The sequence below is a fragment of the Dermatophagoides pteronyssinus genome, unplaced genomic scaffold (genome assembly GCF_027571235.1).
Source record: "Dermatophagoides pteronyssinus isolate colony J.1.1.1.1 unplaced genomic scaffold, Derpt_VIB-CSIC_2022.12 sq0009, whole genome shotgun sequence".
NCBI lineage: Eukaryota > Metazoa > Arthropoda > Arachnida > Sarcoptiformes > Pyroglyphidae > Dermatophagoides > Dermatophagoides pteronyssinus.
This window is the reverse complement of record NW_027461533.1, coordinates 686861-710082: the sequence shown is the minus strand read 5'-3', so window position 1 is coordinate 710082 and position 23222 is coordinate 686861. Positions and strand designations below refer to the sequence as shown.

Genomic DNA, 23222 nt, shown 5'->3' with positions numbered 1-23222 from the left:
TTGACCGGAACGAAAGAATTTCCGTCCAATTACATAATATTTTCCTATGTAAACAAATTTAACCTATGAACATTAACAACAACAATCATTTGAACATAGAATTCTTTTGTATCATCATCCGGTTTCTCAGTTTATTGAAACCTTTGAAATTTTTCATTTAAATTTATTGAAATTTGTTTTTTGATTTTGTGAAAAGAAGTGTGTTGGTGTGTGTTGTTTGTGTGTGTGATTCGTTATATTTTCATAATTGATAATAATGGTGATTAGCAAATTGTGGTGTTTTGTTTTGTAAATCAAAAAAATTCATTTTAAAGATATTCTTCAAGTGTAACAAACAAAGATGGCTTTTTTCAAACAATTACGTCTTTTATTACGACACAAGATTCTATTAAGACGACGACAACCGGTAAATTGATTAATGACACGAACAACATGAACGAAAATCTAATCTGTTGAATTTGTCTTTGTTTTCTGTTTTTCCCGTTTTCCCCCCAAAAAAAAAGACAATATTAATACTTGAATTATTTTGGCCGGCATTTGTTTTTTTTACCATATTGATTGCACGATGGCAATTTCCACCAACATTCATTCAAACATGTATGTATTTCATTTTTTAAAAAAAAAGGATTAAAAATCTAAAATAATTTCTTATTAAAGGTTATTATAATGCTAAAGCATTACCATCGGCTGGTTTAGTTAATCTATTACAATCACATATTTGTTCAATGGATAATCCATGTTTGAATCGTGAACAATATGAGGAAGTGCCAAATTATCCAAATGCAACGTAAGTTTTTTTTTGTTTTTTCTTTATTGATTAGAGAAAAAACCAAATACACTTGACACTATTCTTGAGGTTCTATTCGCACATCGGTTTGTTTGTTTTTCTCACCTTTTACCCAATTTTTTTTTTAGTTTTAAAATAATCGATTTTTTCAAAAAAAAAGTTGTTCCCATTTTTGTTTGTTAGAATTTTTTTTCTCAATTTTTTTGTTTCGGCTTTTGTTTTTGATAATTAATTTTTCATTGAAGATTTCATTTTTAATTAATTGTGTATGCATGTTTAACAGTAATTCAATCTGATACACATCATCATGAAGGGGCTTGTTTGTTGTGTGTGTTATACGTGAAACTTTTACCCGATAAACATTTTGGTTTATTATTATTTTTGTTTTTTATACATAACTATAGTATAATCATAGCATCTATAATTAGCAATCGTCTGGTCGTATGGCCGACATTATGTTTTTTTTTTTTTTAAATTTTGGGTTGAAAATATCTAGATTAAAATAGCCACATAGCTTTTTTCGCCCCTTGAATTTTTAAAATCTAATTCAATTTTTTTATTTTTTATTTGATTTTTCCCTCCATTCATTCATATTTAGTATTCATTTGATTGTTGATCAAATATTACCATTATTAACGGATAAAAATGTAACAAACGTAATCAATGATCTACCTAAAGGTATACGTTTAATTGCTGCCATAATTGATACATTATCAATACCATCTGTACAAAGATTATTGGAAAATGGTTTTCCATTACGTTCAATGTTACGTTCATCCGGTTGGAAACATGTACAACAACAATTAAATCGTTTAGAATTATCATTAGTGCCATTCTATCCGGATTTGGATTTAGTCATTGAACATTCATCATCATCCGCATCATTATCATTACCATCATTATCATGGGACGATCATAATCAGACAATACAAAAGGATTCAAAAGGTCGAACCTATGATATCCTAGTCAATGCACATCTAAATTTAATGCGTTTCGGTATTCATTCGGATAGTGGTAATCATCAATCATTTCGTTCATTTCGTGATGTTATCTGTGATCATAATGAATTGGAAAAATTTCTAATCATTCCTAATCGACCAAATTCTGCTGATGATATACGTTTTTTATCCAGACATCTTTGTCTACTTGAACAAAAAGATCTTTACTATCTATTTGATCTCGTACAGGATAATATCGATTTTGTTAATATTCTTCAACAATTATCATTAGTTTTTCGTTCAGTTGGACTTGATGAACATCAACAACATTTAAATAATATTCGTTCAATGATTACAACCATAGATCAGGCAAATATTTTTCCATCAATGACAGCTCTTCGTAATACATCATGGCTTTATGATCTACCTAGTTTGTTTGATGTACTACGATCCGGTGAAATAGATGTTCAAACATTATTGAAAATAGTTAATGATATTGAACCAATTTTTGGTGATGGTGTTGGTGACAAAAGTTCTGGTGATGAAAATGAACAACTTGAAAATCAACGACAAAATCAACGTATTGAATATCTAATGCGTTTGTATGATTCGGATGATTCTTCATTGAAAACTATTGCACATACTGCTATTGGTTCATTATCATCGTCAACGGATGAAACTATTGATTTGAATGATGATGATTATTCATTTGATAATGAAGATGAAACAATTTCATTAACAAACGATTCAAAATTCCCCGTGGAACATAAAGAAATGACAATTTTACATAATATTGATGATTTGGATACTAGTGAAACGGCTAATGTTAATCTTTTATCCATTGCTGCTACTAATTATCCAACCGATAGTTTAGGTCGACGTTTTCTACCTAAACTTTTAGCCAATATGGATAAATTTATTGATGGTGCAGAAAAATTTACCCGTACACCACAATGGAATTCATTATTGAATGCATTTCAAGGTCTACAAATGATGCTAGAAATGACCGCTTCAAATGGTCAACAACAATTTTCATCAACAAATATTGAACAATTTATTATTAATTTTCCAAAAAATATTCAAGCATTAACAAATTTTTTCAATTCAATTGTACCGGAAAAATTTCAACCACTTGTATTACCATTGTTTAATCTTGTACAACGAATTGCCGATTCAATGCTACAACATTTAAGTGGTGCATTTACACGTGCATTGAATGAAGATAAAATTTATTATTTTGATAAATTAGTACAATTATTGATTGCTTCGATGAACAATGGAACATTACCACGGAAATGTTTTGATATGCAACATGCTATGTGTGATTTTGATCAATTTCAATCAGTTTTTATTAAGAATATTGATGATGAAACTGGTGAAATTATTGTTATGGTTGATGAAGATATTGGTACATTACAAGGTATTCAAGAATTAGGTTGTATATTTTTTGGCCAGAATTATTTGAAACAAAATGTTGAAGAATCAACACCAATTCTAGCAAAACTTTATTATACATTATCAGCATTAAATGATACAAATCAATTATCATCATCATTAGCCGCATTAGGTAATTCTACAATGGAAAACAAATCAACAAGCACTACTAATACTGATGATGATACTGTTTTTTGGAATAATTTTACAACACGTATGCTGGAAGTATATCTTTTGGCTACAAAATCAGTGAATGCAAATGCATGGTCATCAATGATGCAACAAATGTCATATGTATGGAAACGTAATCGTTTATTTGATCGAATTATACTTTCATCACGTGTATTACAATTAACAGCAAATTGTTTTACACCTGAACGTATTATGAATTCACCAATATGGTTTCATATTCAACGTAAAAATATAATTATTAATGAAATTTTAAATCTGGTTATTGATGAAATTAATCAGGCTGTTGAAAATGAAGCACTGAATGTTCAACAATTATCAATGGGTTCACCAACATTACATTATTTTCTACATAAAAATCTTCATCTTTTACCTGTGTTAATGGATTCAATATTTGATACATTATTTTTTAATCTACCACGTTTTGTTGAACGTATATTTCAATTATCAAATGCATTCATGTCAAATTGGCCATGTAATCATTTTAGTATTGTTGATTTATTGGCTATTCAAAATGAAAAATATCGTTCAGAAATTTATTCAGTTGAAAATTTTTTATGTCATCAATATCATATGAATGAAGGTGATTATGGTCGTATTATTGATGAATTAATATCACCCAATAATAATCAATCACGTGGTGCACCACTTATTCGTGTTTTACAAAATAAATCAAATAATTTAAGTATGATTTATGAACATGTACCACCATTAGATTGGGTTGAAGCTGCTCACAGTGTATCGATGATTAAAGAATCGGCTGAAAAATTAATTTTTGCCGATAATAATTGGATATGGTTTCCTGAAGTTGACCGACTTGATTCATCAATTCGTCAATCATTTGGTCGTGCACGATTAATATTTCAACAATTTTATAATCAAGGAATGGCCGGTCTATTTACATATGTTGGTGATATATTCACTCCATTTGCTATACGTTATATGTCATTAAATGAAACATTTAGCCAGATTTGTGATTATGGTGTATCCGGTATATTAATGGCACCTGTTGTTAATGATAAAGAATGGCGTTGTTTTTTTGTTTCATCAAAATTTGCAAGCTATTCATTACAACAATTACTTGAATTACTTAATCAAGTATTAACGAATTTTCTTCATAATAATAATCAATGTCGAATATTTGATATAGATAATAATGGTGGTGGTAATTATTCCAACAAAAGTTATAATCAAATTTTATTTTTAAGTGATCATATAGCTGAAATTATTGAATTAATTATGAATCAATTATTATTGGGTGATATGAATCAAATTACAAATGCAAAATCATTACAAGATATTATCTGTAATTCAAATATAAATCTAGATATTTTCAATACAAATCATTCATTATATTTAGATATTCGTCAAACACTATGTGGATTACCCGAACAATTTACAAATTGTTTTCAATTAACAATGCCTAAAAAATGGATTGAAACTTCGAATCATTTAAATTTTACCTGGTATACACAATCATTAGCTGAATTATCAAATAAATCATCATTTGTTGATGCTTATCGTAGTGTTTATCGTTTTCTAACATTATTTGGTCAATTTTCACCACGTTTTATGAATCAATTATTATCACGATTTGAATCAACAAATACTAATCATAATCATGGACAACATTTCATACAAAAAGTATTAAAACGTATGAATCAAATGCAACAATTTCGTGGAAAACGTTTCACATATGTTATGCAATCAATATCATTAGAATTGTATAGAATTTGGTTTACAAATGGTAAAATTTCTCAACTACCAATTTATCATGAAGAAAAACGTGATCTTATGATGGCATTGATTTATGCTTTAAATGAATTACCTGTTCGTTTACGACAACGTTATAAATTAGGTGGTATTCATTTTCGATCAACTGTTTCGAACAATAACAACAAAAACAACACCAACGATTATGATGATGATATTCATTTACAAATAGATCTATTAGATTCATTACTTGATTGGCTTGATAGTCATCTATTGACAATAACCGATACTATTTTACAAACAATAATATTGGATCGACAACGATTAAATCGATTGTTTCATAATAAATTTGATACAGTTTCTATATGGCGTTCATTTTGTCGTGCACCAATTAGTCAATATTTTATTGTTGATAATGAAATATCATCATTATCACATAAAGCTAAAGATGAAATTTGTTCAATGGATTTTAATTCAGTTTATAATCAATGGTTTCGACATTCTAAACATTACTTAAGTAATTATAGTAATTCTGAATTAATTGGATTATTATTAAAAGAAACAGGATCAACTATTGATCTTATCCTTAATGATCCGGTTTATAAACGTGATTTTCTTAAAACAGAAGATTGGCAAATAATTATAACAAAATTAAATCGATTAATTGATCATTCAGATAATTTTGGTACAAAATTATTATCTATGATTGAAGGTTTTTTCAAAGAAATTTTATCTCATTCGACAATCGAATCAATACATCGAATAATTGTTCATCTAAAATGTGGTTTAAATACAATTCCTTTACAAGGTTTAAATTGGGATATTGTACCGAAAATATATGCCAATCAAACCGATATAATGGCATTATATTCTACATTTAATTCAGCATTTACATTATCATCACTTGGATTGAATACATTTCTTAGCCAAACAAAATTCTATAATCATATTCAAATGTCAATGAAATATGGTAATTATCGCCGCGGTTTTTGTCATATTGAAAATGAACAAGAATTTCAAGAAGTTTTTGCCATTGTTCCACAATCATCTGCAAATGAAATAATTTTCGCTTTACGTAATTTACAAACACTTTTATGTGATCGAAAATCATCCGGACAATTTTGGCGAAATATTAATCCAATTTCAAAATGTTTATGGTCATCAATAAAAGCTGAAAGTTTTTCAAATGATTTACAATCATTAATGGAACATTTTCAAAAATCAATAAAATTTCATAAATCCATTAATAATAATAATAATGATCATGAAATGATACCACCAATTTTAGATCAAAAACAATGGAATCGTTTTTTTAAATGGTGGCAAGAAGAAATTAGTCCATATCCAAATAGTGGTCGAACATTAACATTGATGAGAGCATTTCAATTAATCGATTCATTTGCTGATGAACATGTAATTTGGAAAGCATTTTATCGATTAACATATTTTACATCTGAAATGTTTGCATATAGTTTTCGTGCATTACAATCAACATATACTATTTATCCAATACAACCAGATATGAAATGGATTACAAATCATAAATCAATTAAAATATCATCACATCAATCACCTAAAAAAACATTATCATCACTGTTAACATCAACAGTATCGAATTTAATATTTCCTGAAGTTAATCATTTTATTACATTTGCTACATTTCGTCAACTTCGTTGGATTCGTCATATAAGTCATTATTTTGCACAACATCCTGGTATTCTGCATGATGAACTTTGTCCAACATTAAATAATTTCAGTAATCATCGTGATAATTCACCAATTATTGTTGATGAAGATTTTAATGATTTACTTTTACTATTATGTCATAATCATCCATCTGATTGGATTTATAGTTTAACATTTAAATCAAATTTATTTAATATTAAAGCATCACCAAGACCAAAATTTATATCACATCGTAAAATACGTGAACGTATTGGTAAATTAACACAAGTACTTGCACGTATGCTCGATTATAATAGTGATAAAAATAATCAAAAATTAGATCATGTTATACGGTTTTTAAAACTGAAACAATTAGAATCAATTGAAAATGTTGCCGGTACTGGTGATATATTGATTCAAACAATTTTGGCTAAAACTCAACAGAATAATCGTACAATAACAGCAATTTCATTTAAAGAATTATTATGGACAAGTTGGAGATCAGTACCATCATTATTGGATACTGTTGATCAATACATTTGTAGCTATAAACAAATGAATCAATCAACAAATAATGAAACATTATCATCAAACGTTGATGATGATACAATGATGGACAAGGAATTTGAATATCATCCAAAAGCACCGGATATGAAAATTGTTATGTGTGAAATGCCTGGTTGGAATTTTGACCAAGCCTATACATATCTATCGAATCATTTAGATTTGAAAAATATGTTGGCCGTATTTGCATCATCATCATCATCTAATGATGTTGTTGATGATTCTCAACAATCAACAACTTCGACAAAATATCGTCAACAATGTGTTACACCATTACGTTTTCTTTCACGTTGGATTGATGTTGGCCAGGATATATTTCAACAAATGTATAGCAGTAAATTTTGGTCAGAATTAAAATCATGTCGTAAACGTCGTCTTATTTCATTGTTAGCATCGACAAAATCATCAAATACATTTTTGCTTGGTCATTCATTACGATATGTACGTTTTATGAACAAATTATTAACAACAATCGATAAATTTTCACATGAAAATAAAGGTGTATCATGGAATAATGTACGACAATTATGGCAAACATTTAGTTTTTTCATATTGAATCAAGTACCGGCATATGTTCCTATTACTGATATTGTAAGAAATGATGTTAATCTTTCTGAATATCTAAATGCAACATTAGATCGTATATCAACATTATCAAGATCACGTGCAAAACAAGCTATACGTTTATTAACCGATTCAATGTTGGATGTTAATGCAATTTCATGGAATAATTTTAGTAATATTGCATTGAAAGAAATGATTTGTAAACAAAAAGAATCGGTTAAATTTTTAGATTCAAAAAATAATTATCTACCAATTATTGTTAAAACAATAAATCAAACACAATTGAATTTGGATATTAATGAACAAGAATCATTATATGATACTTTATGTCATAATAGTGATCAACTGATGCCAATTATTGATTCTTTAATGGCTGTTATTGATCATGATTCTATAACAAATCGTTTAACTCGATTACAACGAACAGAATTAGCACGTTCAAATTGGATTAATGATGTATTGATACCAGAATTGACTGAAATGTGGACATCTGGTGTTTTAATTGATATTGGTAATAAAATGGGTATCATACATCAACAACAAACTGATCCATTTAAATCGGGTGAAAGTTCTAGTCAAAAAGGTATTAATCATCTTTTAATATCATTTGTATCGATGACAAGAGCACAAAATTTTAATAAACTTTATGATACAATCAAACAAACTGTTGAAAAATTATCACCAAAATTTCATAAAGGTGCTATTGTTGATTCATTAAATCGAATATTGGATGGTATACAAAGTTTACAACAATTAGCTGAACATGGACTATTTCAGATTAAATATCAAATTCATGATCTATTGGTCAATGCTGATAATGTTAAAATATTTTTGGAAAAAAATCTTGCCATTGATCGACATTTAGTTGAACAGATAATGAATGCATCGATTGATTTAAGTGAATTTATACAAATGTCTGCACGTGTTCGTTTTGATTCAAGTGCTTTTTGTAATCAAACATTATTGTTTGATGAATTAAAATTACAATTACCATTGGTTAATGATCATGCTGATAATGGTGATGATGAAATATCAACAACAACAATTCACAATAAACAACTTGTTACCAATGTTCTCTGTACATTAAGTGTAACTGAAGATTTTAAATTCAATAATCAAATCCTTAATCAATTAGTTATACGTCGTTTAACTTATAATATTGTTAATCTAATACAGAATAGTTTATTGAAAAAAGCTAAAATTGAAAGCAATCAAATACCGAAAGCATTGAATGCAATTAAATCATCATCCGAAGCAATGCCATATATTAAATCATATATTAAACATATGACAACATCATTTGATCATTTGGATGAATCAATCATTCGTACAAATTTACATAATATAAGTTTATCGATGGCATCAGATTTGATTGGAAAAATTATTTGTGGTGGATCGAATCCATCTTTGAATCGTGAAATTAAATTACTTAAAGTTAAAGTTGAACAACCGAAAATTTTATCAACAAATGAACGAAATGTTTTCAATTCGGATTTCTGTTTGGATGGTTATCGACAAATTATGCAAATTCAAGGTGGTCCGGTTATTTGGAATTTTTTGAAACCAATATTAGTCGGCAAAATTCTATACACACCAAAAGCACCTTTTACCGATATGATAATGGGCCAAATGAATTCAACATTAAAATTTATGCCACGTATGGTTGAAATGTTACATGCATGGGCACAAACATTATCCAGTTTAGAAAGTTTTTATCATCAATCCGATGTTAATAATCGTATGAATCATGTAAAACATTTAATACAATCAGTTTTTATTAATGGTGAAGCTGATGGTCTATTCACTGATTTTGATACATTTAGTTTGATTGAAAAACTAACCAAATCGGGAAATATTTTAGCTATTGTTAAATTGATTGGACAAGTTGCTAATTGTGCTTCATTTGATCGTTTTGTTGGTGTTAATGATGAAATTGAATTAGAAGAAATGGCCAGGAATTTAACCCGGTCTCATCAATTTATAGCCGGAATTGTATTTGTTGGAAAACAGCAAGATTATTTGGATAAAAATACATTACCAAATAATATTGAATATAAGATTCGAATCGATATTGATTTTGTACCATCAACCAAAGCTTTAAAAAGTCGTATTTGGGAACCAGGTCCTCGTGATCATTATCTTGATGATATGCAATATATGCATGGTTTTGTTCAAATACAAGAAATGATTGATCGTTCAATAATGGCATTATTAACTAATCAAACTAATCAACAACAACGATTACCTATTGATCCAGAAGTACATTTACAACAACAACCATATCTTTGTTATGGTAGTGATAAATATGGAAATTATATTCGATCATTAGCACCATTGATTACAACAATGGCATGGATATTTTTGATTGCCTATCTGATTCGTGAACATGTACTTGAACGTGAATTACATCTTGAAGAAGTAATGCGTGTTATGGGTTTAAAATCTGGTGTTGCATGGTTAACCTGGTTCATATTGGGTATATCAATAATGACATTCGCTACTATTTGTGCAATATTATTACTTTTCGTTGGTCAATTAATACCAGCTTCTGATCCGATACTATTGTTTTTGTTTTTTATGGTATTCAATGTATCATTGTTGATGTTTTGCTATATGATTAGTTCATTTTTTCGTACAGCAACCATTGCAGCATTATCCGGTATTGTTGCATATTTAGCTTCATTTCTACCGTTTATGGTTGCCATAACATTGGAAAATGAAATGAGTTTTATGCAGAAAATTTTTACCTGTTTATCGATGTCTACATCATTTTGTTTTGGAATGATGTATATGACAAGATTTGAAGTTCAAGGTGTTGGTATGCAATGGAATAATTTATGGCATAGTCCAATGCAAGGTGATACAATGAATGTTGGTACAGCTATCATTATGATGGCTATCGATTCATTGATTTATTTTATTATTGCCTGGTATATTTCTCATGTACATCCACCCGGTAATAATGCTCGACGATATCCGGCATTATTTTTCCTTTCATTTTCATATTGGAAAAATGATTTTTTACGTTCATTTGGTTTTGGTGAAGATCATACACCACCAACATCTACGCTACGTAACGCTGGCCACATGAATCATAAAGATTTATTACCATACAGTATGAATAATGATTGTCATGATGAACGAATAAAAAATGATGAAGATAATACATCGATTACATTGGAAAATGATGATGCATTTAATATTGTTGATCCTGATGAATGGAAATCATTAAGTAGTAAAGCATTTTTTAATTTTAATCATGATGATAATCAAATGATTGCTGATGGTACATTGAAAACTATTTCAGGAACATTGAAAAAAGCTATACATCATCATCATAATAATCATCATATAGATTGTACAACATTGACAAGAAAAGCAAGTCAACAATCAAATCAATCAACATCATCATCGATTATAAGTCAAAATCCATTAGGTATGGAAATTAATGGACTTTATGTTATTTACAATGAACATAGTAATCGAACTAAACATATAGCTGTATCGAATTTAAATCTTAATTTGAAAGAAGGTCAAATAACAACCATATTAGGTCGAAATGGTGCTGGAAAAACGACAACTATCAATGTACTTACCGGGCAAATGCCACCAACATCCGGTACGGTTACAATTTATGGTTATCGAATACCGGATGATTTTAGCCATGCTAGACGTTTACTTGGTTATTGTCCACAATATAATACATTATTTGATGATTTAACTGTTCGTGAACATTTATTATTTTTTGCCGAATTGAAAGGTTTACTACAAGATTCTAAAACAATCGAAAATGATGTTAATGAAATTCTACATAATATGGGTCTATGGAATTTACAACATCAAATGGCTAAACATTTATCCGGTGGTCTAAAACGTAGACTTTGTGTTGCATTAGCATTTGTTGGTGGTAGTAAATTGATTATTTTGGATGAACCAACTGCCAGTGTTGATCCTGTTGCAAGACGACGAATTTGGGATCTAATTGTACAACAGAAACGATCACGAACAATTTTATTGACAACACATCATATGGATGAAGCAGATATACTTTCGGATGAAGTAGCTGTAATTTATCGTGGTAAATTACTGTGTATTGGTTCACCATTATTACTTAAATCTAAATATGGATGTGGTTATCGATTAACAGTTTCAAGACAAGGTGATCTACTTGATTGTGATTCATTTACAAATTTACAACAAATTGAACATGGCGATGAAGAAGAATCTAATGTTAATAGTTTTGATAGCCGTATTACGATTCGTCCAAGAAGTGAAGTAGAAAAATTAATGGCATTCACTAAATGTCTTATACCGAATGCTTCATTTGTTGAAGATAATAATGGTCAGGTTATACTTTCATTACCACAATTAGATGATCATGGTATTGCACATGATTATTCAACATTTTTTCGTTGTCTTGATTCAAATATACGAACACTTGGATTCGGTAGTTATGGTGTAACAAGTACAACATTAGAAGAAGTTTTCCTAACACTTTGTAGTCTTGAAGAACTTAATATGCCTGTTGATGAAGCAAAATTAGCTGTTGCACGTCGATTAAGTCATCAAGCTAATTCTTATAGTCAAAATACTGATACAATGATGAATCAATGTTCAACAAACAACCCTGTTCAATCGGATATTCAAATGGATTCGGGAATTCGATTAAAATCTCGACAATTATATGCATTATTCAAAAAACGTTTTCTACATATGATACGTGATTGGAAACTATTGTTTTGTACATTATTTCTGCCTTGTTTATTTATTGCATTTGCAATGGCTATGACATTGATTAAACCATCATTTGCACCGGATCCAGCATTACCATTAGTACCACATATTTATGGTCATTCAACTGTTTCATTTCTACATAATCATCCAAGACATGGAAATTTTACCGAAAAATTTCAAATGCTCGAGCAAGAATTATTAGAATCAAATGATAATCAAACAGTTGATTGTTTACAACCACGTGATAAATGGCGTACAGCTAAATGTCCAATAATGAAGAATAAATTTGAATCACCATTACCTGTACATTTAATTACATTGAAAGGTGCTGCATGGGATCGTAATTCAAGATCATCATGTAAATGTCCTGATTGTTTTCATGATATTCATACAATGTCACATTTTATACCGATTCCTAGACAAAATGCTTATGGATGGTTTTATAATCTAAGTAAATTGATTGATATAAATCAATTTTTATTACGAACACAACCAGAATTTATGGATCGTCGTTGGGGTGGTTGGAGTTTTCGTTCAATACGTTCACAACAACAGCGAACTACAATGCCTAAACGAAGAATTGTTAAAGTTTGGTATGATAATAATGGATTTCATACAATGCCTTCATATTTGAATACTATTAACAATGCATTACTTCGTGCGAATTTAAAAGCAATCGGTCAAACAAATAGTTCATATCGAATAACAACTTATTCACATCCATTACATGTACGATCTAATCAATTAGGTGATCAATCAGTTATGCAACAAGCTGGTGATGCTGGTATTGCCATTATTATTTTGGTTGGTTTCATCTTCATACCAACCAGTTTTGTTTTCTATATTGTACGGGAAAGAATTTGTGAAGAAAAACATCTGCAAAAAACATTCGGAGTTGGTCCATTACTGTATTGGTTATCAAGCCTTTTCTGGGATCTAACCATTTTGATCATTGCTATTGGTTTTGCATCGGCTATTATTGGTTTCTTTCGATTGCCAATTTATATGTCACGTTTGAATTTACCGGCTATATTAACACTTTTATTCTTTTTCGGTTGGGCTATGATTAATTTGGTTTATTTAATGGAAAAATGTTTCGATGAACCAAGTATTGCATTCATGGGAATCTATTGTTTATCATTATTTATTGGAATTCATACTATGGTCATGAGATTAATGATCGATGTTTTTAAATTGATTGAAATTACACCAACTATATATCAATGGTTTGAAAAGATTGCCATATTTTTACCACCATATTTATTGTTAAGTGGTATTGTTGATGTTCATCGTAATCAATTATTTGCCGATATATTTACATTGTTCGATCAAGATACTTATGTTAATCCATTTTCATACGAATTGTTGGGACGTCATTTTACTATTTTTGCCATACAAGGCTTATTGTTTTTTATTATCAATTTAGCTATTGAATGTGATCTCATTTGTAAAATTAGTGCCATTTTTAAATTTAATCATCGTCGATCATTTGGGCCTAGCCGAATCGGTAATCAATTAGATGATCAAAATGAAGATAGTGATGTTGCCGATGAAAGACGTCGTGTTCATATGGCATTTGGACTTCCAGTACCTGTACAAAATTCATCTTGTAATTCACCGGAATCAAGTCGAAAAGTATCATCTGATTGTCAATCAACTACAAGTTCATCATCAAGCCACAGTGTTACTTCACCAAGTTCCGATATACTTCGTGTATTTAATGTTACTAAATTGTTTGAAAATATGTTTGGCTATCGTAGTGCTGTAAACAATATAACTTTTTCAGTACCAAGAGGTGAATGTTTTGGATTATTGGGTGTAAATGGTGCCGGTAAAACTACATTATTTCGTATAATAACTGGACAAGTGAAAGCAACAACAGGTGAAACAATGTTTAATGGTCGTAATATACGTGAAGCATTAGCAAATAATTATCATAATGAATCGATTGGATATTGTCCACAAGCTGATGCATTGGATGGTTTTCTTACACCGATTGAACATTTAACTATTTATGCACATCTTAGAGGTATACCAAGGCATCAAGTTTCAAAGGTAATTAATTTTCTATTTTTCAATTCATTATCATCATTATGTTTTATTTTATTTCTTTACATAGTTTGTAAAAGAATCGATTGATAAATTTCAATTACAAATGCATTCAACAATGCCCGTACAGGCATTAAGTCGTGGAAATCGTCGAAAACTTTGTCTAGCTATTGCAATGTTAGGTCGACCACAATTAATTTTGCTGGTAAATCAAAAATTTTCTCTTTTTTTGTGTGTTTTTTTCATTTTTTTTTAATTTTACTTGTTTGAAACAGGATGAACCGACAAGCGGTCTTGATCCTCAAAGTCGTCGTCATGTATGTCAAAATATTCAGGATGCTATACGTGATCGTCGTTCAATATTACTTACATCACATAGTATGGAAGAATGTGATATTCTTTGTTCACGTTTAGCAATTATGGTCAATGGACGATTCAAATGTATTGGTAGTCCTCAATATCTTAAACACAAGTAAGGAATATTTTTATTAATATCATTATCATGATAATATTAACGTGAAATCCTTCAAACTGGACAGATTTGGTACCGGTTACATAATAACACTAAGATTGTCTGAAATAAAAGGCAATTTCAATGAAGCTATCGAATTTATTCGTGAAAATTTTCCTCAATCCGTTCTCAGGGTAAAACAACATATGATTGTCTTTTAAAAGACATTTTGAAAACTTTTTTTTTATTCAATTCAAATATCAGGCTCATCATCATACAATGTTGGAATTTAATTTACCAACAAACGAAATACTTTTATCAAATATATTTCAAGTTTTACAAAATGCTCAAACATTACTTTCATTACAGGATTATTCTGTTAGTCAGACAACTCTTGATCAGGTAAAACCTAGTTTTATTTTTATTTATTTTTTTAGTTAATAATTTATTGTTTTTTTTTTCATCCAAACAAGGTGTTTGTCACTTTTGCCAATCAACAAGTAAACGATTTTGATGGTCAAGGAGATGGCTCCAATAATGATAAAACAATGATCAACAGAAAAAATAGTGAACAAGATTCAAAACGTTCATCATTTTTAACAGCACATGATGCTAAACATCAAATCAAACGACATGCGTCAATGTTGGTATCATTATGTCGTGAGTCACCATGTACACGGTCAACAAACGTGAATCATAACAATAATTGTAGCAATAAAACAATAAAATCATCCATTCAATGGCAATCACAACATCGACATGCATCTCTTTGTAATGATAGAAGAAATTCACCATTGACAGCAAAAATTCTTCACAGGCGACAATCAATTGAACGTCAACAGCGATTGAAATCAAAATCTCCACCATCCAAGATTATGGACATTGTTGATTGTAATGCCTCATTATCGATCAAAAACAATTTGCTGATGAATGGAAAAAGCAAATTAAATGGCAACATGTTAGTCCATAGACATAGTTTTCGAGATTCTATGCCATCAGTCATTTGGAGAGATCATCATCATCATCATCCTCGTTTTAATCAAAATCCTCATAGACCTATTTCATCGATTCATAATGGCAGTAGCCATATCTATCCAAATCTAGTGTATGAAACACCCATATCACCACCTTGTCGATATTGTACGATTTCAACGACCAATCATTATCAACCACATCCTCATCCTCATCATAATCATCACCATCGGCAACAACAAGGAGTTAAAAGTGCTAAATCCAGACATCGACAAATGAAACCATGATTTTGAACAATTTTTTAACCCTCCACGTGTACATTCAGAAAAAATAAATTGAATGATGTTCGGCCGAATGAATCAGCATTGAAGATATAACCCTATGGCACACTTTGGCAATCGCAGATGGAGAAAAAGAAATGAATATGAAGAGAAAAGATTCGCATAGCGGAAGAGAGAGAGAAAGAAAACATTCTTGAAAAAAAATTTATTTATTCAAACAAACAATACAAAAAAAATATATAAGATAATGAATGTTCTCTATGATACACCATATGTTTTCGTTAATAACGATGGTGGTAATGAAGCCATTATCATCTGATTTGTAATCTCTACAATAACAAGATCATCATTATTATGAATGTTTTTCGATTCACAATCCCCATCACCAACATCTTCATTATTATCATTACTATTTGGATATTTTTGTTGTTTTTGATGTTGAATATTTGCCATTGCAATAATATGATGATATTTATCACATTTAATCATTTGTTGTTTTTTTATGTTAACCATATAGATATTATTATCATTGGCCAACAATAATGAATTATTATTTTTTGTAAATGCAATCTGTTTGATTGTCCAATGTTCATTATAGCTACGGCTTTCTTCATTTTCATTTGATTTGAATTTATTTAACATTAATGTTCGACATTGTCGTTGATTATTTAAATCATATTCGATTAACATTGAATTTGGAAATGATAACCATAATGTTTTTGTTCGATTATTGATTGTCAATGCACATGGTTGTTGATGAGCAAAATTTGTTATTGTATAAAGTGAATCATATGTTGAATGATTCAAATCATAAACAGTAATATTATTATCATCGGTTAATATAATCATTCGATTTTCGGTTGATAAAATTCGAATGATTCTTTTTTGTTGATAAGAAATACCTGAATATTCCAAAACAATACCGAATCTATCCAATTTAAATATATCGAAATTGTGACCATAGCTTATGACAACATTATCATCCTTTATTAATCGAATATTCGATATATTAGATATTGGATCATGAAGTATTTTGATTCTTTTAATTTTATCTTCTGTCCATTTTATAGCTTTAAATGTTTGATAATTAGCATAGATTATCCATTCAGAATTCATATCGAATGCAATGATTGGTTTACGAGATTTTATATCCAATAATTTTGTTGCTTTTTCCGAAAGTTTAAGACGTGTAACCATCGACCACGGCGATGATGATGATGATGATGAGGAATCAAATTCGTCTATGGTTTCTGCATCACCCAGGCGCCATATTTGAACAAATTTATCATACATTAATCCAATGAATGAATTTTGTTCATTTGTTGTGAATGAACATTTTTGATAAAGATTTGTCAGATAACTTATATAAGTATTTGAATTGATAGAAATCTGTGATAAAAAACTATCGATACCACCGCTAATCAATAGATTTCGATTGATTAACATTGAACGTATATCATGATTATGTGGTCGTCGTTTATGCGAACAAACCCATGTAGTTATTTGTGGACCATGACAACGATTAAATTGAACAATAGTTGGATCAACACCGGCCGCAAAAACAATATCTTCATCATCCGAATTACATAATGTTAAAACATCGGCACGATGTGAATTATATGATTGAATCAATGTAACTGTTTTACCATTCCAAAATGATACGGTACCATTAGAATCACCAGTAATAATGGTAAAATCTTTGAGTACTTTTAAACACCAACAAACAATTCGATTGTTACCGATACGAATAAAATCAATACATTTTCCTTGTCGATAGCTATAGATTTTAACAAAATCAATACTACCAGCAATCAATAATAGATTCGTTGAATCCATATCTTGATGATGCCATTGTAAACAAAGAATACGATTATCATTTTTTGGTACACTTTTTTCAAATTGTAAACAATCATCAAACATTTTGAATATAGTGATGAAACCTTTTTCAGTTCCAACAGCAATCAATTCGTTATCGGAATCGATTGTCATACACCATGCTGGATCAGAATTAACACAATAAGATCTTGCAATTCTACCATTTGATAAATCATATTCATTTAGATAGGAATTTAATCCACAGGAAAAAAGACGTCCAGATTTTGACCATGCAATTGCTTCCAATAGATTTGATTGATCAGGATCTTCATGTATTGTTTGTTCAAGATACCAGGCTTTTTGTTTAATATTCCATATTTCAATAATACTTGGCATGTCATTTTTTGTCGGATTATGTTTACGTACCGATCGCCTAAGCAATGCAAGTTTACCCAATTTTTCATTAAAATCAATACAATTTATCGATGTTGGTTCATAATAGAAAAATCGAATTCGATGGGTAAGTAATTGACATGAAGACTGAGACATTTGCTCACGCTTTTATAGTTTTGGAAGCAAAAAAATACAACAATAAATTAAAATTATTTTATTAAAATTGATGAATTTAAAAAAATTTGTATAAAACACAGAACACGTGTGAGAATATTTACAAAAAAGCATTCTTGTCCTAAAGATTTGTAAAGTTTCCATAAATTTTTTGCTCGTTTCGATTCTAAAATCAGTAGTGCTGCCATCCTTTTTCATGATGACATCAAGTGGCACATTTTCAAAAAAAAAATTGTGAACTCAGTGGTGCCATCTAGATTATGGTGAAATTGACCAATTATCATTATCATATCTTTCCATGTTAACGTAACTGCAATAAAATAAAGTGTTATGATTAAGATTATTATACAGGTTTTTTTTAAAAGAAAAAATCGTTATAAATTAATTTTGACATGATGATTATCATCTTTATCATCATTAAATGCTGGATTTTGATTGGTTGTTTGAATTGTTTGATGATTATTTTCCATTAAACAATCTCGTAATAATGATTCCGTTTCCTTTTGTAATATAATGGCCATTTTTTCATTATTATCATCATCATCATCCAATAATGAATACGAAGATCTTTCTTTTTCTTTTTCCCCGATAAAAAAAAATGAAACAGAAAAAAATGAAAAAAAACGAAACGAAAATGAAATCAAAATCAAACAAAACAAAACAAATCATAACAAAAAAAAAAATTAAAAGGGTCTGAAAATTTAAAATTTTGCCGCTGACATCACCACTGTTGTTGTTGTTTTTTTTTCGAATCAAAGATCAGATACAGCCACAAAAAGAGAAAGATGAAAAGTGAGGGAAAAAAATTTCTTTCTAAAATCTACAGTTACACAGACACAATGAACAATTTTTGTTGTTAAAAGACAAAAAAAAATTTATTCTAAGTTTTTTTTTGCTACTAAGAAAATTATTTACAAAAAAATTTTTCTTCAAGAAAATACAAAAGAAAAAAAAACAAAACAAACAATTCTTCATTTGGGGGAAAAAAGAGAAAAGAGAAAGGAAATTCATCATTTGTGTGGATGTTGATGTGTGTTTGTGTGTGTATGACTTCATTAATAATAAGAAAGTTAGAAGAAATATTGAGTAGGAAATTAAGAAGACAAACAAAATTCAAACATTGATAATTGGAAATTATTTGAAAAGTGATAAAATAATAGAGTTGGCTACAGGTAAAAGTTCAATGACAATGTTGATGAAGAGCAAAGATATGATCAAATCATCATCATTATCATCATCTTCTCACCAAACTAAATAACAACGAGGAATATTTTTTTTTTTAAGATATTGTGATTGTGTGTCTTGTGTTGTGTGATTTGTTTTTGCTCATTCGATGACATTCAATGAAACACCAACCAGAAAAGAGAAGAAATTATATAATAAAATTATAGAAGAATATAAAGAACAAAAATTAATTATGAATAGAAATAGATAATAATAATAATAATGTATCGATTTTTTGCTTGTTTTTTAATTATTTTAGATTGGATGTCAGCGGCGTAAATGATTTCCAGTTCGTTGCCTTGTTCCATATTGTTGCCTACCGTTTGTCGTTGTTGTTGTTGTTGTTGTTGTCGATGTTGGTGATGATAATGATGATGATGTTGAAATATTTGTTGACATTTCTTTTGGTCGAATTGTCAATATAGAGACACGTAAATATTTTGCAAGCTGCCGACATGTTGAAAAACCGAAATAAGTAAAATCCAATAATATATAAGCCTAAAATTAAAAAAAAACAAACAATCATTATCATCATCAGAAAACCGAAAAAAAACACTTACAAGTGCAACCCAAAGCATTATTAATTCATCAAAATAGAAATTAAAATATTGATTGAAAAACAATATCAAAGGACCAATGAATATGGTATCCATTTTTGACATTTCACTTTTACTCATATGAGCAACCTGAAAATTTGAATAATTATATAATTTTTTTTTTTAGAGGAATTCAATTCATAATTATAAATATGAAATTAGATTCATTCACATACCACAAGTTTACATGTTATTTTTGCACATACAAAACCAAATGTAATAACATAGATGGTAATATAATCGACAAATGCATTGCTCATCGATTTGGAATAGATAATCAATGTAAATGAATAGACCAACATTAAAGGAATTATTGGTGATAGAATTGATGTACCCTGTTTTTCATGTTATTGTTTGAAAATAATGAATAATGAATAATGAAGAATATTCAACAACAAACAAACAAAAAGAAAACTTACAGCAACTGTTGAACCATTTTTACCAGCACCACCAGATAGAATAGATTTGAGATCACGTACAAATAGATAACATTCATTGCCGGCAACACCAATCATTGCAATCATTTTAAGTTCAACACCAAAAATCTGTTCAAAGAATCATTTTATAATTGAAAAAAAATTTACTGAAAAAAAATATAAAATATTACCTTGTTACTCCAAAATGATAAACCAAAAATAGCTGATATTAAATGCATTATTATTATCGTAAATTGTGCTTCGGTTACGTCAAAAAAACCAAATTTCAATGTGCCAGAAACATATGTCTGCCAATGGGCAATATAGAATAGACTAGTTGCACCAGCACATAATATAACAATCCAATTAGGATAATGACCAAGTTGTACCGTTAAACATACAGATAATGAAACAAATACTAGTTTTCAAAATAAATAAATAAATTTAGAACTAATTAAAAAATTTCAATATATTACTTGTAGAAATTGCATCACATCCATGATCGAAAAGTTCACCTAATGATGAACTTGTTTTCGTTCGACGTGCTTGTTTACCATCACAAGCATCCAATGTTTGATATATAAATAAACCAATGGCAGCCAATACTAATGCATATGGTGGAATATCTTGTTTTGCATCCGGACTATAATAAACCAACAATGAACAAGTCAATACATTGACAATTAAACCGACAAGTGTCATTGAATTTGGTGCCCACCATTCCGGTATACAATAATCAATACACCATCTCCAAAATTTTTGCATTATACAATCACACATTGTACTACCCGTTGCTGAATATTTATGATCACCTAGCCTGTTAGTTAAAAAATCAATAATTGATTAGTTTTAGTAATAATAACAGATAAAAATCAAAATAAAATCAAAAAACCTTTTTAGCTTAGCATCACTAAGCTTTTCACAAACAACATGTGATGCAGAATTAAGCACGGTTTTACATCGACCGGCCATTTTTGTTACAATTTTATGGATATTATTTGGCTGTTGTAAATAATGATGATGACAATAACAATAAGAATGTTTCAATCAATCAATTAACATTTGATGACAAATGAATCTATAAATGAGACCAGATAAATTATAAAAAAATGGAGAAATTATTAATTTGCAAACAAACAAAAAATTACAAATTTTACATTTTATTTTCAGTGTCTATTTTTTGGAATGATTTTCAATGAATGGATAACATTTTTTTTTCAATTTAATAACAATAACAATGATGATGATGATGACGTTGGCTTTAATTTATTTAATATTTTATTCAATCAACATTGATTTAATGAATAATAATAATAATGAGGATTATCATTCAAAAAATCAATATGATATCAATCAAATTGAGAGTTATGGGAATTAACTTCCAAAACTATATAAATGATTATTTGTTTTATGAACAAAAAAAAAGACTACGATTAAAACATTCAATACACATAAAGATTACATATTAATGATGACTAAATGGGGCAAAGAAAGAAAGAAAAATCTGGTAAGTAAAAATTGATTTGGAAAAAAAATCATACGATTTTTTTCCTCCTCACTCACTCACTCATTCACTTGATTTTCACTTTATCAGTATCATTCGATATTTTTTTTTTTTTTTTGTTGCAATAATTATTATCTATCGTTTCTTTTTTTTGCAGAACAGATAGAGAAAATGATACTCATGTCACACGTGTGTATTTATGTATGTTTATGGATAGTGTGGTTTTTTTTTGCTGAAACAACCATTGAGAAAATATCCGGTATAAATATACCACAAACACTTACCTAAAATTAAACCAAAAGTAAATTTAAACAAACAGAAATGTTTTGTTTTGTGTCTTGAAGGTTAATCCAAATACATCAACACACACACACACAACACGTTGGTTTGGGTAAATGAAAATTTCATTGATTTATTTTTTCTTTGCAAAAGAACAAAAACAACAATGAAATCATTATCAAACAAATGAAACAAAAAAAATTTATCACTTACAAACTAATTATTTAATTGTGCTGATTTGGTAATTTATTATTATTATTGATAAAAAATACCCAAAACAAATTTTTTTTTTTTCGAATGATTTTTTGCTTGTTTGTTGGTATTTGTTGTTGTCGTTGTTTTGTCGCATTTGCCGAATCAGCCGCTCATGACGTCATATGGATTTTTTTTTTGGTAACGTTGTTTATGTACGGTTGATTTTATTTTGATTTTTTTAATTTAAAAAATTTAAAAATAAAAGATTTTTTTCCCGCAAATTTT

At 29.0% G+C, this 23222-nt stretch overlaps 3 protein-coding genes and 1 long non-coding RNA gene across 7 annotated transcripts; 2 read left to right on the top strand and 2 right to left on the bottom strand.

Annotated features, from left to right (window-relative positions):
• The first annotated feature begins 155 nt into the window (after window positions 1-155).
• On the top strand, window positions 156-16826 carry LOC113795813 (uncharacterized). The gene is made up of 9 exons (XM_075821297.1): window positions 156-406; window positions 504-597; window positions 658-787; window positions 1386-14643; window positions 14708-14842; window positions 14913-15109; window positions 15177-15282; window positions 15353-15490; window positions 15562-16826. The coding sequence occupies exons 1-9, from the start codon at window positions 341-343 to the stop codon at window positions 16345-16347; spliced, it is 14910 nt and encodes a 4969-aa protein (XP_075677412.1). The 5' UTR covers window positions 156-340; the 3' UTR covers window positions 16348-16826.
• Window positions 16538-18705, bottom strand: l(3)72Dn (UTP4 small subunit processome component l(3)72Dn). The gene has a single exon (XM_027346161.2). The coding sequence runs from the start codon at window positions 18703-18705 to the stop codon at window positions 16600-16602; it is 2106 nt and encodes a 701-aa protein (XP_027201962.2). The 3' UTR covers window positions 16538-16599.
• A 43-nt stretch (window positions 18706-18748) lies between these two features.
• bbc (choline/ethanolaminephosphotransferase 1 bbc) lies at window positions 18749-23091 on the bottom strand. 4 transcript variants are annotated; one of them, XM_075821300.1, is made up of 10 exons: window positions 22956-23087; window positions 22748-22884; window positions 21852-22037; window positions 21436-21776; window positions 21151-21377; window positions 20963-21088; window positions 20720-20878; window positions 20508-20633; window positions 20268-20445; window positions 18749-19300 (listed from the first exon to the last, which is right to left on the bottom strand). In XM_075821300.1, exons 3-10 carry the CDS (start codon window positions 21929-21931, stop codon window positions 19098-19100), a joined length of 1440 nt encoding a protein of 479 aa, XP_075677415.1. In that variant the 5' UTR covers window positions 21932-22037; window positions 22748-22884; window positions 22956-23087; the 3' UTR covers window positions 18749-19097. The 4 variants fall into 4 exon arrangements, with proteins under 4 accessions (XP_075677415.1, XP_075677417.1, XP_075677414.1 ...); XM_075821302.1 differs by lacking the exon at window positions 22748-22884 and having other exon boundaries at window positions 22956-23091; XM_075821299.1 differs by lacking the exons at window positions 22748-22884; window positions 22956-23087 and adding an exon at window positions 22117-22256.
• On the top strand, window positions 22268-23218 carry LOC142645321 (uncharacterized). The gene is made up of 2 exons (XR_012846485.1): window positions 22268-22466; window positions 22621-23218. It is a non-coding gene; the product is annotated as an uncharacterized LOC142645321 (long non-coding RNA).
• The last annotated feature ends 4 nt before the right edge of the window (window positions 23219-23222 follow it).

Excerpts from the sequence above, each read along its gene's own strand:
- LOC113795813 (XM_075821297.1), top strand. The coding sequence starts at position 341 with ATGGCTTTTTTCAAACAATTACGTCTTTTATTACGACACAAGATTCTA. Across the intron at positions 598-657 it reads ACCAACATTCATTCAAACAT|GTTATTATAATGCTAAAGCA; the intron begins GTATGTATTTCA and ends TTCTTATTAAAG. Across the intron at positions 14,843-14,912 it reads GACCACAATTAATTTTGCTG|GATGAACCGACAAGCGGTCT; the intron begins GTAAATCAAAAA and ends TGTTTGAAACAG.
- bbc (XM_075821302.1), bottom strand. The coding sequence starts at position 21,931 with ATGGCCGGTCGATGTAAAACCGTGCTTAATTCTGCATCACATGTTGTT. Across the intron at positions 20,634-20,719 it reads AAATAACATGTAAACTTGTG|GTTGCTCATATGAGTAAAAG; the intron begins GTATGTGAATGA and ends TCAAATTTTCAG. Across the intron at positions 19,301-20,267 it reads AACAACAACAACGACAAACG|AAAAAGAAAGATCTTCGTAT; the intron begins GTAGGCAACAAT and ends TCGGGGAAAAAG.